Source organism: Pieris napi, chromosome 20, assembly GCF_905475465.1.
Source record: "Pieris napi chromosome 20, ilPieNapi1.2, whole genome shotgun sequence".
Classification (NCBI taxonomy): domain Eukaryota; kingdom Metazoa; phylum Arthropoda; class Insecta; order Lepidoptera; family Pieridae; genus Pieris; species Pieris napi.
In genome coordinates, this window is record NC_062253.1 from 1,163,469 (window position 1) to 1,179,521 (window position 16,053).

A 16,053-nucleotide genomic window follows, 5' to 3' on the forward strand; every position below is an offset into this window, starting at 1 on the left:
TTCCTATGAGGTTATGGGACCTAACTAATCTCAATTGCACAGCATACGGCTTAACGCAAACTTCTTTAAATCTATACCAAAATTTATCAAAATCGGTGTCTCGTACACTCGTAGGCAGATATTTTTCAGAAATTTGTTGCAAAAACATCACAGATCGAAAGCATTTAGACATTCATAATTATAATAGGTAGTTAATAAATATCGGCCTTTCCAGTATCCCAAAACTGGTCTTTTTTTTTTTAAATAAATATCGCCTATGACGTCACATACGATCATTCCTTTTATATTTGTATAAATATACAACTGTGGATAACTTAATTAGAAAATATATAAACAATAAAAAAATATATATATATATATGTTTGAAAATACTTCAAAATATTGTAAGAAGGAAGATATCAATGATTTTTTTTCTATATATAGTTTCAAAAGTTTGCGTTACGCCAACATAGCAATAATTTTGATAATTTCTCACGATACTAATAAAATGTTTTTTCCCGCTTCACCAACGGCACACCTAAAGGAGTTTAATGAGGCAAGGAATTGACTTTAATTTTGTGTGACTGCTTTTGTTGTTGTTTAAGCGTCGACCAATCTTGTACCAAAACGACAGACAAAAATAAATTATAGAGATTGGTCGTAATCTTCTGGTGTTCATGTTTTGTGTTGTTTTTTCTTACATCTGTTTATATTTCATTAATTCTATATTATACACTTCAATAATTAAACTCTGACGAGTCTTTCTTCTCTTTCATTCTTGGTTCTTCCAATTTTGTGTTCCATTTCTGTTATAATCGGCCTTAGTTGCGGTATGTTATTCGCTTTTGTGCAAATATATCTATTGCCATATCAATATTTAAATTGTTTTTAATTGTATTAATAAATGATGAAACGTATATACTGGTAGCACATTATTTTTATGTCAATTAAAATAACAACTCATTTCAAATTTAATAGTACGTGTTGCGAGATAATTGCATATGGGTTGCCATATTTAATTTTATTAATAAAAACTATATTTATTCGTCAAGCATTCCCACCGATTCAATATTAAAATTAAATATTATTAATAGACAAGCCGCGGAGTTAACTGAACGAACATCCTCCGAACAAGCTGCGGCAATCAAACAGCCCCTCACAGAAGTGAACGGTCGCTGGTCATCACTACTTCGGGGTATGGTGGAAAGGCAGCAGCAGCTGGAGAAGGCTCTGTTAAGGCTGGGACAGCTGCAACATGCCCTAAGAGACATATTAGCTTGGATACAGCATACAAACGATACCTTGGATACCCTAGCACCGGTAAGATCATGTTTAGTAAAAATATTATTTTATTTCAAATATACATCTTCTTCTTTCAAACGAATAAGGCAAGAGATACCTATTACTTAGTATAAATAAAAATATTATTTTAGATTTAAAAAAATAATTAAGTTTCCTTTGATTTTGCAAAAAATATTTTTTATTATTATTATTTATTAATAAATAATAGCTATAATTGTAGTTAATCATTACCTAGACTATAATATTTCAAATGTAAAACCCACAAAATTAAAACAAGGTTTTTATAATCATAACTTTTATAGGTGGCTGGAGATCCCCAAATCTTGGAAGTGGAACTGGCAAAACTGAAGGTGGTAATGAACGATATCGCAGCTCATCAGGCCAGCGTTGATACGCTCAACGAAGCTGGCGCTCATATAGTCCATCATGGTGAGTTTCGAAAAAAAAATTATAAATAATTTATTTGTATTTGTAAAATTGATTGTATTTTAAACAATCTTTTATTTCGTATAAGCACAAATACTGTTACTTATAAACATAAGAAAAGGAGTAAGGGGCCATCCATAAAGTACGTCACACGAATTTTAGGACTTTTGAACCCCTCCCCCTGTCCTTGTCACAGGTTGTCACATTTTTAACCCCCCCCCCCCCCCCCCCCTCCTGATGTGACGTCACACATTTTTTAAATTCATGTATGTATTTAAAAATAATCGAGAGAAAACAGCTATTTTCATTTTTTACTTATTTTTATTAAATAATAATCTAATAAAATCAACATAAAGTCCATTTCATTTCATTCATTTCATAAAACCGAAAAAACAAACGACTAGTTAGAAAATAATAAACGATTAATTACAATATTAATTAAAGATAAAAATATTTATATTTTTTGTATATCAATGTAAATATAGATCAAATTTTTAAAATTTTTAATTCACATCCAAACTTTGCGTTTTAGTATTTAAATTTTTTACATGTGACGTCACAAAAGTATTGACCCCCCCATGCCCCTTGTCACACGATGTCACACTTCGGTGATACCCTCCCTCCCCATTAACGTGTGACGTACTTTATGGATGGCCCCTAAAGAATCATCTTGATATTTTTTTTATTAAATACAAGTAACTTTTACAAAAACAGATATACATATAAACACAAGAGACGGTTTAAAAGAATCAATGTTTGTCGTGAAAACGTCTAATAAATCGATGAATGCCGGCTGCACGCAGGAAAAATCATGATTCATTGTCCCATTACGCTCATTGTACGCTTGCGCCGCTTCTATCTCTCTTCCACTGGATTGGAGTATTCACTCCTTCTTTGTATCCATACAAAATAGTGATAATTCAATAAAAATTATTAAATTTTATTCATAATAGTATTCAATCATTTCATCACTGTTTTGTTATGACGTTGTCACGTTAAACTATCGTCCGTAAACCGACTTTATAGACAACCATTTTTTTACACAGGCACAGACGAGGCCGGCGAGACCGCCGAGAAACTGGCAACACTCAACAAGAAGTGGCGCGAGCTACAACAGAAAGCAAGAGATCGTCAATCCGAACTCGAAGATGCATTAAGGGAGGCCCAAAGGTAGGATTCTTAAATTTAATTGTTTTATGAATCTACTCCCGGTGGGGTCTTCCCTACCAGATACGACCTCCAATTCTTTAAAGAAAGAGCATACTTCTCTCTTGTCTCTCTTGGGTGTACATGAGCTGCGATGACTGCCCTTTTTTGGTGTGTCATAAGCTCATGTAACCCCCTATTCTATAAAAAAATAAATTGTGAAGTTCGCTTCCGACCTCTTTATAGTTACATACATACATGTATTTTTCAAGACAATAGAGCCCAGGTTTGATGCTGGATTATCAAAAAATCCTCAAAATAATAACAAATAAGTTGATTTAAAAATTACATTTTCCATAGTTTCAACGCGGAAATCGGAGATCTACTGTCGTGGTTATCTGAAGTAGACAGCGTAGTGGTCGCATCCAAACCTGTCGGAGGTCTGCCGGAGACTGCCACAGAACAGCTGGAGAGGTTTATGGTACGTTTGAGGGTAGATCAAAATTTAGCCATTTAATCGACATATAGCACATTAGACCTTATAATATTATGACTTAAACTAAACAGGAGGTGTACCACGAGATCGAAGCCAACCGCCCGAAGGTGGAAGCCGTCCTGCAGCAGGGTCAGGAGTACATCAAACGACAGGAGAAGCCCAACCCCACCAGTCAGCTCCACCTCAACTTGAAGAACTTGAAGTCACGATGGGATAATGTCACTTTGAGGTTTGAATACAAGAATTTATTTAGAGGCACAAACTAATGCAATAGGGAATATATTTAAAGGAGTCCCGGGTTCGATAGTGTCAACTTTAAAAAAACATATTATTAGTGTTACTAAACAAACCTAGAAACTCAGTACTGATTCTTTTTTTAATTAATATGATTTTAAATACGTAGAAAACTCCAAAACTATTTTTAATGTAATAATGCAGACAGACGTGACAATATGTCACGGAACTCCTCTTAAACGGCGGGACCGATTTGAATGAATTTTTGTACGCGTTTGGGTGGCCCTGGATGGTTTAGATTCACAAATCACCCCGGCAGATGGCGCTGAAGTCAGTTCTTACATACTTTGTTTAATATCCTAATCGCTTGAAATATCATACAGGATAAAGTCTGTCTGGTCCGCTAGTTATATTATACAATATATCAATCGCTTTAATATATTTTATCTTCATAGAGCGTCAGACAAGAAGATAAAGCTGGAAATAGCGCTGAAGGAAGCGACGGAGTTCCACGAGGCTTTGCAAGCGTTCGTCGACTGGTTGACTTCGGCTGAGAAGACTTTGACCTCTGCCAAACCTGTGTCCAGGGTTATGGAGACGTTACTCAGTGAGTTTTTCTGTCTTGTATTTGCAGTTCCTTAAAAAACGTTGTCCATTAAATAATTAAGCGTTACGCTGGAACGATGTTTTATTGTGAGTGAACAATTCCTATATTAGATTTTATGAGTTATAGGTATATGGTGACTTGGCTTTTTTTAAGTAAATTTAAAAAGTTTGGCCGTTCTTACGACTTTTAAAAGGTTGTACTCCAGACAGTATTTGTTTCAAACACCGAAGAGAATGTAAATAATGAAGTAGGTACTTGCTTAAAATATCGTGTGTCAACTTTAAAATTAATACATAAAATTCTAACTCTTTCTCTCCAGCTCAAGTGGAAGAGCACAAAGCCTTCCAAAAAGAAGTGTCTACCCACCGGGAGACGATGCTGCAATTGGATAAAAAGGGAACGCACCTAAAATACTTCAGCCAAAAGCAGGATGTTATCCTCATCAAGAACCTTCTGGTTTCGGTGCAGCATAGATGGGAGAGGGTGGTCTCCAAGGCTGCTGAGAGGACCAGGGCTTTGGACCACGGTATCAAGGAGGCCAAGGAGTTTAATGATATGTGGTAAGTTTTAAAAAAAATATTACAGGCTCTGTAATAATAATAATAATATAGCCCGTTTTATTTCCAATCATGAAAAATCTAATTATTACAGCTTAGATTATTTTATATTTTTTTAAATTGTTATCCTTTACCTAGCTACCTTCAGTACCATCGATCGGAACCCCTTCACGGGTAAAGGCCTCCTCCAGCTTTTTTCCAACTGACTCTGCCTATGGCTCTCTTTCTCCATTCGTTTCCTACTATCGCTTCTATTTCTTCTATTCACCTTTTTTTTGGCGACCTCTTCTTCTTTCTTTTGGTCCTTTCCATACAGTTCTTCTTCAGGCTCTTTATTAAACTAAACTAAATCTTTTGAGTTTGAGAGTCAAAAACTCAACCAAAACTGGAACCTTATAAAATCCCTGGAAATCTTAAAGAAGATAAATAATTATTGCTGGATTGCCTACAGGAACAACTTGATGAACTGGCTTAACGACACAGAACAGCAGTTGGATCAGCTCAACGCTGAAGCCAATGTCAACGATCCGGAGAAGATTAAACAGAGGTGATTTTTTTGTGTTTTTTTAGTTTATATAAAAATATTATGTTATATTTAGCTACGAAAATTTAATAGTTAAAAAATCTTTACTGGTTCTAAAACTACTGAACATCGGAACTGTTGAATAGTTTTTGTTTAATGCACCGACGCAAAACCACGTTAAAAATTAACTGAATAAAGGTTACAAATTTGCGGTAATTTAATTAAAATGTTATGTTTTTCTTATAGATTAACAAAACATCGTGAATTCCAAAAGGCGTTGGCTTCGAAGCAGCCAGCTTACGACTTGACAAGCAAAACAGGCAAAACCCTGAAAGACAAAGCGCCGAAGAGCGACGAACCCGTGCTGAGGGAGAAGTTGGCCGAACTCAAGTCTAAGTGGACCACTGTTTGCTCGAAGGCTGTGGACAGGTACGCTATTTTTATGTAATATGAGGCAAACGGGCAGGAGGCTCACCTAATGTTAAGTGATACTGCGCCCATGGACACTCACACTGCCAGAAGGATCGCAAGTGTGTAGCCGGCTTTTAAGAATTGGTATGCTCTTTTCTTGAAGGACCCTAAGTCGAATTGTAAATCTTAGCAGCATTTCGATAATTCAGTTTTATAACCTTTCGGAACTGAGTTTTTGTTTATAGGTATAGAATGAATTTTGGTTATCTATTGAGTGTTCAAAACTACTTTTAAATGTGTAATGTTGCTTAAATCGTTATGAAACCTTTACAAACTCAAAAAATACATATATTTTTCTGATGGCTTGTCGGCCTAACTAAGAAGTTTAGTTTTCCAAAGGTTTTTTTTGTAATACAAAACAAAATATAATTTTCAGGCAAAGACGTCTGGAGGAAGCTCTCCTATACTCGGGTCAGTTCAAGGACGCGATGTCCGCGCTCCTCGAATGGCTCAGGAAACAGGAGAAAGACTTATCATCAGAATCACCGTTACACGGAGATTTGGATACCGTTATGGCACTCATTGAACAGCACAAGGTGAATATATCAAAATAATTTAGGTTTGGTTTCATTACAGTGATCTCTTTCTGGCTGAATTATTTTACTTGTAAAAGAATTTAATCTCGATCTTTTTAATGTTCTTTTACAAATATACAAGTAACAAAAATTACAGGATCATAAATCTAATAACTTTTGTTTTATTACAAAAAAATTCACGCGTTAGAAGTTATATTTCTTTGGCGTAATTAAGTTAATTTGAGTGTAATTAAGAATGAAACGGAAAGCGCATACTTGCTGGGAGAGATCATGAGGCTATACGTCCCGGACAAATATTGCCGCTGCCGGAAACATAACCTTTTCGCTGTGCGTTCGGCTCGCACTGTCCAGCGACAACAAGCGCCCATTCCCCGGCTACTCTCACTGCTTAATGGGTTTCTCGACTCTTCGCCGGAGAGCGACCTGTTTGGGAAGCTTATGGGGGAGGTATACTGTGCTTTCAGAGTGTACCTGGAGGGGATAAGGGGGTAATGCTACCCTGTGTTGTAAATCTTAATTGTATTTTATTGTATTGTTTATTGTTTTTTAGTCTAAGTTAGGCCATTGTGCTGTTATTAAATAAATAAATAAATAAATAAATAAATAAATAAATCTTTTTCTAATATTTTATTCTATGTTTGTAGAAAAAACGACACTTACAATAGAAAAAACTAAAACGTTGACTATAGCTAACTTCAGGGTGTCGGTTTTTTGTGACATTTTTCCCTAACGCGCCAAAAGAAGTATTTAAAAAAAATATTTAATTTTTTTTCTACTGTTGCAATAAAATATCCTCTTTTCAGCAATTCGAGGAAGATCTACACTCGCGCGAACAACAGATGCAGTCGGTGATGAAGACCGGACGAGATTTGGAAGCCACGGTAAGGAGGAAAACAATTTCATCATTTAGTTAGCTTTTCATCATAAAATCATCTCAATATCTTCAGAACTTTTTCAGATATTATTATCATACCCGTTGTGTCTACCTGTGTGTGTATCTGTAGATATTCCCTCATTAAGCTAGTATGTGTATCAGGTGCCAGCGGAGGATGCGCTCAGCATCAAACAGCAGTGCAGCGAATTGCAGCAAGCCTGGGACACCGTGTTTACGCTCAGTGAAAGAAAAGCGCACAAACTGGAGACCGCGCTGAAGGAGGTTAGTTTAAACTTTAAACGCGTGTCACATCGACGTCCATCGTTCCACAACTGAGCGTTTTTAAGGTAGTCTTTACCGCAGAAAAAAGAATAGAGCGTAACTATTTTTACATGGTCGGCAACATTGTTTCGAGCCCTCTGCTGTCTATAACTTACCTGATCGGTATATCGGTTTGCCCGCTGTTACATAAAAATAAATCAGTGGGGCTACAACCTTTTTAGGTCTCGGCCTCAGATGTCTATATCTGCTTCATGATCATTTCTGAATCTGATAGGCAAGTAGATGATCAGCCTCCTGTGCCTCACTCATCTAGACTTTTTGTGTCTAAGGCAAGCCGGTTTCCTCACGATGTTTTCCTTCACCGTTCGATCGAATGTTATATGTAGTATACGAGTATTGTTTTTACAAATTCTTGAACGATGTAGTAATGGGTTTATCATACTAATATACAACCTAAACATTTTTATTAAGTTCTTTAAATCTTTGGACAAGTATTAAATCAATCGTCATATATGAAATTCACAGGCTGAACGTCTCCACAAATCGGTGAACATGCTCCTCGAGTGGCTCTCCGACGCGGAGACCAAACTCCGTTTCACGGGACAGTTGCCAGAAGGAGAACAAGAGACGCAACAGCAGATCCGAGACCACGAGAGGTTCATCAAAGAGCTGAATGAGAAGAAGAGAGATAAGGACGATACCATATCTCTCGCTCACTCTATCTTGGGCAAGGCTCATCCGGATGCAGTGACAGTCATCAAACATTGGATCACGATTATACAGAGCAGATGGGATGAGGTAAGATAATATAGTTCTTAATGTGTATAACCCCCAGATGGGGCACAGGGCGTCGACAGCGTGTCTCTCTCGGGTTCCGTCAATATAGGAACCACTACCTAGAGCTCCAACTGAGCTCCAAATATACATGTTTATGTTTTAAACATACACATGTATATTTTAATGTTGTTTGTACGGTTTTATTTACTTTATTTAGTTCATATTGATTATCAAAATATATGAGTGAAAATTCGGTAAAATGGAACGACAAAGAGCATTTTATCCGTCTCCAAAAATGGATTGTCTCCAAAAATGGATTGTCTCCAAAAATGGATTGTCTCCGTAGGGTTTGGTTATTGGAATGCAGATTGGAGATCAATCGACGGTCACGGTCTGATCTCAGATTGCCTCAATCTTAATATAAATTGTAATTGTGTAATTATTATAATATATAATATATTATTATAATAATAATTTTGTTGATTGGTGAATTAAATGGGTCATCAAAATAAGTGAAATTATCAATTTGCAATCAAAATAATTCACCAACCTTGCAAGATTGACATGATTATGATAAATATAGATAAAAAATATCTTATCCAAAAATTAGACTTTTAAACACTTAGACGTTGAGAACAATGCACGCCTATAAGCCGAGAAAATTGATGGTTTCTGTGTCACCAGTGATTAGAATCTTTAGTCAAGTGTCAGCTGGTCAGGTAATACTTTGTTCTATAGGTGACCTAAGTATTACTTCTGAAATACTGGAAATTTCGTTTCTTATTAAAAAAAATATTTGTGTACACGCGTTAGAAGTTATACTTCTTTGACGTTAAAAGATAAAAATCTTTTAAAAAATTTATCATTCGGTTGTAGAAAAACCGACACTAACAATACAAAAAAGGTATTGAATACATTGAAAGTTTATTATAGCGCATTACAATGAACAATAAACTTTATTTAAGTATCACAAAAAAAAATATTTCTACATAATTAAAGAAATGGACATTTTTATTTTAAATGTTGACTATGCTAACTTAATAGTGTCTGTTTTTAGTGACGGTGTGCAGGTGTCGGTTTTTTGTGACGAAGTGTGGGAGTCGGTTTTTGTATGCGCGCGCATCGTAAAAATTTACTCTCATAATTTTACCCTAACGCGCCAAAAGAAGTGTAACTTCAATAAAAATAAATCAGTGGCGCCACAAACTTTATAGGTCTCAGATTTCTGTATTTGTTTCATGATCATTTGTCAATGTAATAGGCAAATAGGTGATCAGCCTGTCGTGCCTGTCTCATGTCGAGTTTTTGGGTCTAAGGTTTCCTCGCGATGTTTTCCTTCACCGTTCGAGCTAATGTTAAATGCGCACATAACACAGAAAGTCCATTGGTGCACAGCCGGGGATCGAACCTACGACCTCAGGCGTCAGAGTCGCACGCTGAAGCCACTAGACCAACACTGCTCTCTGTCTTTCTTATTACTATTTTAAATTATTCAAGGGTCTATTAAGTTTAGGAGAATAATTAATAAATAAAATATTTAAATTCACAATAATATTTATAAATTTCATAAAATCTAGGTATGGCAATGGGCAATGCAACGCGGTGGAAAGCTGGAAACGCACATGCAGAGCTTGAAGGACCTCGACCTGGTTCTGGAAGAACTCTTGCAGTGGCTCAGCGGACTTGAAACTACGCTTATAAGTATGTATACATACGTTTATTCTAAAACTCCAGTTCCATTGCCATTAATTAATAAGATATTGTAAAATTATATTGGCAAAATTTACTAAGAGAACAGTCTGTAACTAGTAAATTTAATATGATATGTTATATCGGTGTTTATTTTTTATATAAATAAAATAGGCAATGCAAAATTTTGGCAAGATTTTTATGAGAGCCCTATCGCTATGAAGTGGGTACTTCACCCTCTACATCGTTCCGACAACTGACATGTCCTTACCTCTTCATATAAAATTATTAATCTTAATGGTATATTTAGCCCTGGAAGCCGAGCCTCTACCCGAATCTATCGAGGTATTGGAAGGCCTCATTGAAGACCACAAAGATCTGATGGAACACACGCAGAAGAGACAGAACGAGGTGGACCGTGTCTGCAAGGCTTACCAGGTAAGATCCTTTAGATGGTCAAAGGTTCGGTTTATAGCTTTCGGTATTAAACATAAAATCCCCCCCCCCCTCACTTCGTTGTGTATAAAATTAGAAGCCTGAATTTGTAGTTATTGTATAAACGTGGTATATTTGAAATTTCATTCAATTTGATCCAATTAAAGAGTTTTAAATTTATTAATTTTGTCACTCACTGACTGGCCGATCATCAAAACTCTTACGCACTTCTAGCAGACATAGAAACTTCAAATTTAAAGTGTGTCAATCAAGGAAACTCTTGGCAATCGCACTAAACAATATCATTTAATTGAACATGTATTATTTGCGAGATTGTTTCCATGCGATTACCGAGTCAATGTATTTATTTAAAAGATTTTAAATATTAATATGGTCAGTATAAGATGTTGTTAGGTTAGATAATTACGTAATATCTTAAGACAGAAAGTCCCTTAAATTGGGATTGAATAGACCGACTTGGTATTACATGGATCTCACTTTTTACAGTAGAACTGCGTTGCGAGACTCTTTTTTACAGTATATATTTTTGATGGCATATTAATTTTTAGGTGAAGAGCCAAAGTGTAGGACGCGAGTCGACCCCACGCAAAGTGTCGGCCAAGAGTGCGATCAAAGGAACGCCTGGGTATGTATCTTGTGTGCCACTTAATACACAAACACAAAAATATAAGTGTATATATATATATAGGTAGGTGATGCATACCTGTTGCTGAGTTTCATCATCAGACGTCAAGACAGAATACGAATTCCACCCGTATCACCTCGACGTCCGTCGTTCCACAACTGAACGTTTTTTTTGCCGTGCTAAGTGGATCCAGTACTAAAGTAATTCCGAACCAATTCGACTTAGGGTCCTTCAAGAAAGGAGCGTACCAATTCTTAAAAGGCCGGCACCGCATCTGCCTTTTGGCAATGTGAATGTCATGGTATAATTTAACATCAGATGAGCCTCCTGCCGGTTTGCCCTCTGCTGTTCTATAATAACAGTATGATAAAGATTTTAATAAATGCCTATAGAAGACGGCCATGGATAAACATGTTATCTCTATGGATAAGTGATGAATGTCTCTTTCTCTCGTATTATGTGTACGCTACGATAGAAAGAGACAGAGGCATTGCTGTAAATTAGCGATCAAAGACGGGAACACTTATATTTTTGTCGTTGTGTGTGTAAATGTTTGTTTGCTTCATATCACAATCGCTCATGTGTTCGGCTTCTCACGTGTTTTGTCTCTTTCACTCGCTCGCCGCCATCTTGTGACGTCATTGCACGTGTGACCAATAGACGCGGCTCTCAGCACGACCTTCATAGAGATAGGTCAATGTCACCAGATTATTATGGCAGTAGGCGTATTAGGTGTGTATTTTGAGTTTTTTTTTTTTCATTTTTAAATTTAAATTTTGCGTTTTATTAAAATTTAATTAATTTAATTTCTTTTGTGAGATAATTTATATTTTAAAATTGTTTAATTTTTCTGTTTAATGGAGGACTAAACACTGTAACGTCATTGTAAAATAACAATTCTACTCCTTAAACTGTTCATGTGAATAAAATACTGGTTAATAATGGTAAAAGCATTTCTCTCGCACCTACGAGCTGTCTCTTTCACTCGCTCGACGCCATCTTGTGACGTCACTGCACGTGTTACTCATACATTAAATAACATATTTGGTTACAAGAACCACTAAACATTGTCTATACACAGTAATTTATTCGTCTTTGATCTATGGAGTAGCTTTGTCTCGCTCTAACATGTGTAAATGTGGCTTTCTGTCTCACCCGTCACGCTTGGTGCAGGTCCCGGATTCACTCGCGAAGTAGTAGGAGAGGAAGGTTTGATGTTACTTTTAAAGGGTTTTTTTAGTTTAGTTTTTGCACCTATGTACTTCAAAGTTGTTATATTCTGATATATATCATTCAAAATGGCGTACTAATTCTTAAAAAGCCTGCACGCACCTGTGAGCCTTGTGGCAATGCGAGTGTCCATAGGCCGATCACTTAACTATTTTTAAAGTCGGTTAAAAAGTATATAAAAATGCAGTAATTTTAACTTTTTAAAATCAATGGTTTGTTCCATTGATTTATACATATTAATTACCAATTTTATATTAAATATTTAATCATTTTTAAAAAACTGAATTTAACGCGGTAAAGCAAGTCCGTTGAATTGATCATTTTATAAGATAATAGCGGACCCGATAGACGTTGTCCAAATTCAAAGTCACACATACAAAAATTTCATTCAAATCGGTCCAGCCGTTTAAGAGGTGTTTCAAAAGTCAAAAATCTATTATATAGGTAACACAATGTAGACTGATAAACGTTTAGTAACATACACACGTACAGTAGAATAATAATAAAGATAAACTAACTATTAATTAAAACAAAAACCGATATATGATTAGATATAATAACTTTGAAGTATTTAAAGCTTTTTGAGAATAGTAATGTAGTTAGTGCTGAGTGGTTTACAGAATGCCGTAGTTTTAAAAATCTCTAAGATTTTTTATATGCTTTCGTTGTTATTAGTATATAAACGTTGTGTTATATGAATACGTCAAATCCTCTCTGTTGGTGGTTGGATTAACACGCTTTTATAATCTGTTTACAATTATCACGTGTCTATGACCACGCGCTTCTTGGACTAACCTCGACTAACAGGTATTTTACATTGTAAAATTTATTCACGTTGAAATAAAGCTTCGATAACTAATATAAACGCAAGTTTATTTATTATTTACATAACTAGACATAACGTGGTGACATCAAGATGACACTTAACAGTTAACTATTTGACACATGGGCAATATGGTGGTGATTTTTTTCGAAAATTGGCGTTTATATTCGTTAAAGAAGTTTTATTTTAAGTGTGGTACTCACGTTAACACGCACATGTTAGCTTAGCAATTTTACTAACTTATTAATCAAAATTAAATCAGTTTCATATTTGAAAGCAGTCATTTGTCTCTTTTTGTCAAATTGTGTTTACACTATGAACGATAGAGACAGAATACTTCTTTCGTTCAAGCTGGTGCTACGAATTAGTTTTTGTAAGAGCAGTGTTTCCCAACGTGGGGCAATTCGAAAATGGACGTATTTTATTATAATATGTTTCGAAAGTTTACTAGGTTTCGTTCATAATTTCCTAGTGATTTTTTCCTAAAACCTAAGATAGGTTAGGTGAACTTTTTGTTTTATTCATTTTAAAAATTATGTTTGCTACATAAGGAGGACATAAGAATTTAAGAAAGGTTAAGGCTGGGCACAAAAAAATTTAGGAAGCACTGGTCTAATTACTAAGCGTGACCCAACTCTGACATCTGTCAAAATGTTTACTTTTGCTGTAGATAAATAAATTTGACAGTTGAGAGCATTGTTATCTAGCCTCTGAATCCTACACAAAGTCTAGTCGTTAGTTAGACAAAGTACTAAATTACGGCTGGTTTTAATTGAGGAATTTCCGCTTTGCACATTACACCATAAATTATAGTTTCAGTAGATGTCATTGTAAATCTACTCAACGCCAAACTTACTTACACAATTGCTAAGCTAACATTAAAAACGCTCATCTGAAATTGTCAACTGGCAATGTTTTAAATAAAATTGATGGAAATTATTCCATTATTTAAAATTACAGCAGTCCTGGTAATGTAATACATTGGCGGCCATTTATATAGTTTACTCTGTAACCAATATTAAATCGAGTGATTGACAATTTCGGGTGACATTTGACACACTAACTATAACCGGAACGAGCATGGGAACTAACTGCGGTCATGGTTTGTATTTCGTGTTTTGATGATTGTGTTGCTTTAGTCGCGTCAGTCCGGGAAGAGATTCGCCTGACCGCGCCCTGCCGCACTACGGTCCGCGGTTCCCGGCTAAGGGAAGGTAAGGAATACGGCCATATTAAGATAATCATTACAACTTTCATATAAATAGTTTTAGTTCTAGATAACTTGTACTTTAATAGATAAAAAAGTTAAGTTGGGAGTAGAACGCAATTGTAAAACGGAACGTTTATTGCTCGATTGTGATTGTTGATGTCATAGCAGTAGTGCCAACTTGAAGGTTTTCCCCCCAAACTAAGGGGATCAAGATGTCTTGGGGGACTTTTAGAGGGTACTTTGTTATTATATTTTTTCTTAACATAAATTCCATACAATTTATGTTAAGTATAGAATCCAAACTACAAACTAAACCATTATTCTAGCGTGGCTATGACCGAAATATCGAAAAGCTATGATACTCCAAGATATACATTTTAATGCATATTTAAATTTACCTCTCAAACCTTTAGGGGTTTTTAATCGATATTTGTGATTTTTGAAGGTGGGGAACATTCTGTATGAGTTGGTATCACAGAGTCATAGACAAATCTCAATAATACGACACGACATTTCGTTTTTCATGACATGCCAATTGTGTATTGATAGCAATATATTGAATTATTGAAGTATAAACATTTATTTTCGAATAGTATTACTTAGTTAAATTTTTCGTATACTGACACTTTGTTTTCCTAGAATACAATTCAAATATTACACCAGTCATTATAGACATTCGAAATCGAAAATTTGATAATAATTCCAAAAGTTTTCAAACTTCGGTCAAGTGAATGGTACATTGGGACGACATTAAATCTCATTTTGCAACCTTGTCCGCAGTCCGGAACATTGTTAAAATTGCAATTAAATTAATTTTTGCTGTATGGTCGTGAAAAAAATTCCAAAAGTTCTGCAAACTTGGGGAAGTTTTCGATATAATATTTCATATCACGTATAAAATTTGCAACCAACCTAAGTGTACGGAACATTTTTTGTTATTTATTTTATTTTCGATATATCTGTCAAATTTGCAGAACTTTTGGAACGTTTTCCTTCAGTTTAATAAAGAGAAACATTAATTTTTAATAACAAAAAATGTTCCGTACACTTAAATTGGTTGCAAATTTGACACGTGATGTAAAATAATATATTTAACACCACTCCAACTTTGCAGAACTTTTGGAATAATTTTGGTCTCAAGAACTGAGCAAATTATCATTTATTGCATTTTTAACAATGTTCCGGACCGCAGAGCAGGTTGCAAAATTTTACCACTCCCGACCTTACATCAAAATTTGAAAACTTTTGGAATTATAATGAATTAATTGTCTTGACTGACTGGACTATATAGAATACACAAAATAAGCTTTAAAAAGCAATTCAATTTGAAATCATACTTAGTTCCAAATAAAAATCTATAGAATTTTGGATTCACAATTTATGTATTTATATAATACAGATATATTAATCGCCCCAAACGGCTGTTCCATTTGTCTTTTTAAGCAATTTATAAATAATTTTCAAAACATTCCTTAGCGTAATGAGAAATAAAATGCCACAAGAGGGTGTAATTACGTCTCTAGAGTTTCCATTTCAACTCTCTTCTTCATTGACTCTTGAAGAGGGGTTAGGACGTGGGTGCTTTTATAATATTTTGTTTGAGTGCTTCTCAGCGTAGTGAATTGCTTGTTCAGCGGTTTTGAATGAAAGGTTTTTGTTGCTTGTTTTCAAAGCTAGGGGTAATATTATAATAGTGTAGTGCATAATATTTTTGTGCTTTAGTGATTTTTCATTGCTTTTATGTGGCTTCTGCGTGCGACTCCTGTGGTTCGATGCCCGGCTGTGCACCAGGACTTTCTGTCTATGTGCG

The 16,053-nt window shown here is 35.3% G+C and overlaps 1 protein-coding gene across 34 annotated transcripts in view; it reads left to right on the forward strand.

Annotated features, from left to right (window-relative positions):
* Positions 1 to 16,053, forward strand: part of LOC125059885 (dystonin) — a 243,672-nt gene that overhangs the window by 213,291 nt on the left and 14,328 nt on the right. For 23 of the 34 annotated variants that reach the window (XM_047664555.1, XM_047664554.1, XM_047664558.1 and 20 more), the window contains 20 exons: positions 524 to 535; positions 1,074 to 1,299; positions 1,584 to 1,710; positions 2,754 to 2,877; positions 3,214 to 3,334; positions 3,421 to 3,578; positions 4,039 to 4,190; positions 4,510 to 4,750; positions 5,199 to 5,294; positions 5,517 to 5,699; positions 6,118 to 6,277; positions 7,081 to 7,158; positions 7,314 to 7,433; positions 7,959 to 8,231; positions 9,788 to 9,911; positions 10,210 to 10,337; positions 10,904 to 10,980; positions 11,641 to 11,712; positions 12,154 to 12,189; positions 14,173 to 14,247. In XM_047664555.1, coding sequence (XP_047520511.1) covers positions 524 to 535; positions 1,074 to 1,299; positions 1,584 to 1,710; positions 2,754 to 2,877; positions 3,214 to 3,334; positions 3,421 to 3,578; positions 4,039 to 4,190; positions 4,510 to 4,750; positions 5,199 to 5,294; positions 5,517 to 5,699; positions 6,118 to 6,277; positions 7,081 to 7,158; positions 7,314 to 7,433; positions 7,959 to 8,231; positions 9,788 to 9,911; positions 10,210 to 10,337; positions 10,904 to 10,980; positions 11,641 to 11,712; positions 12,154 to 12,189; positions 14,173 to 14,247 — 2,583 coding nt within the window. The remainder of the gene's footprint in view (positions 1 to 523; positions 536 to 1,073; positions 1,300 to 1,583; positions 1,711 to 2,753; positions 2,878 to 3,213; positions 3,335 to 3,420; positions 3,579 to 4,038; positions 4,191 to 4,509; positions 4,751 to 5,198; positions 5,295 to 5,516; positions 5,700 to 6,117; positions 6,278 to 7,080; positions 7,159 to 7,313; positions 7,434 to 7,958; positions 8,232 to 9,787; positions 9,912 to 10,209; positions 10,338 to 10,903; positions 10,981 to 11,640; positions 11,713 to 12,153; positions 12,190 to 14,172; positions 14,248 to 16,053) is intronic. The other 11 variants (XM_047664566.1, XM_047664565.1, XM_047664567.1 and 8 more) reach the window with 8 other exon arrangements.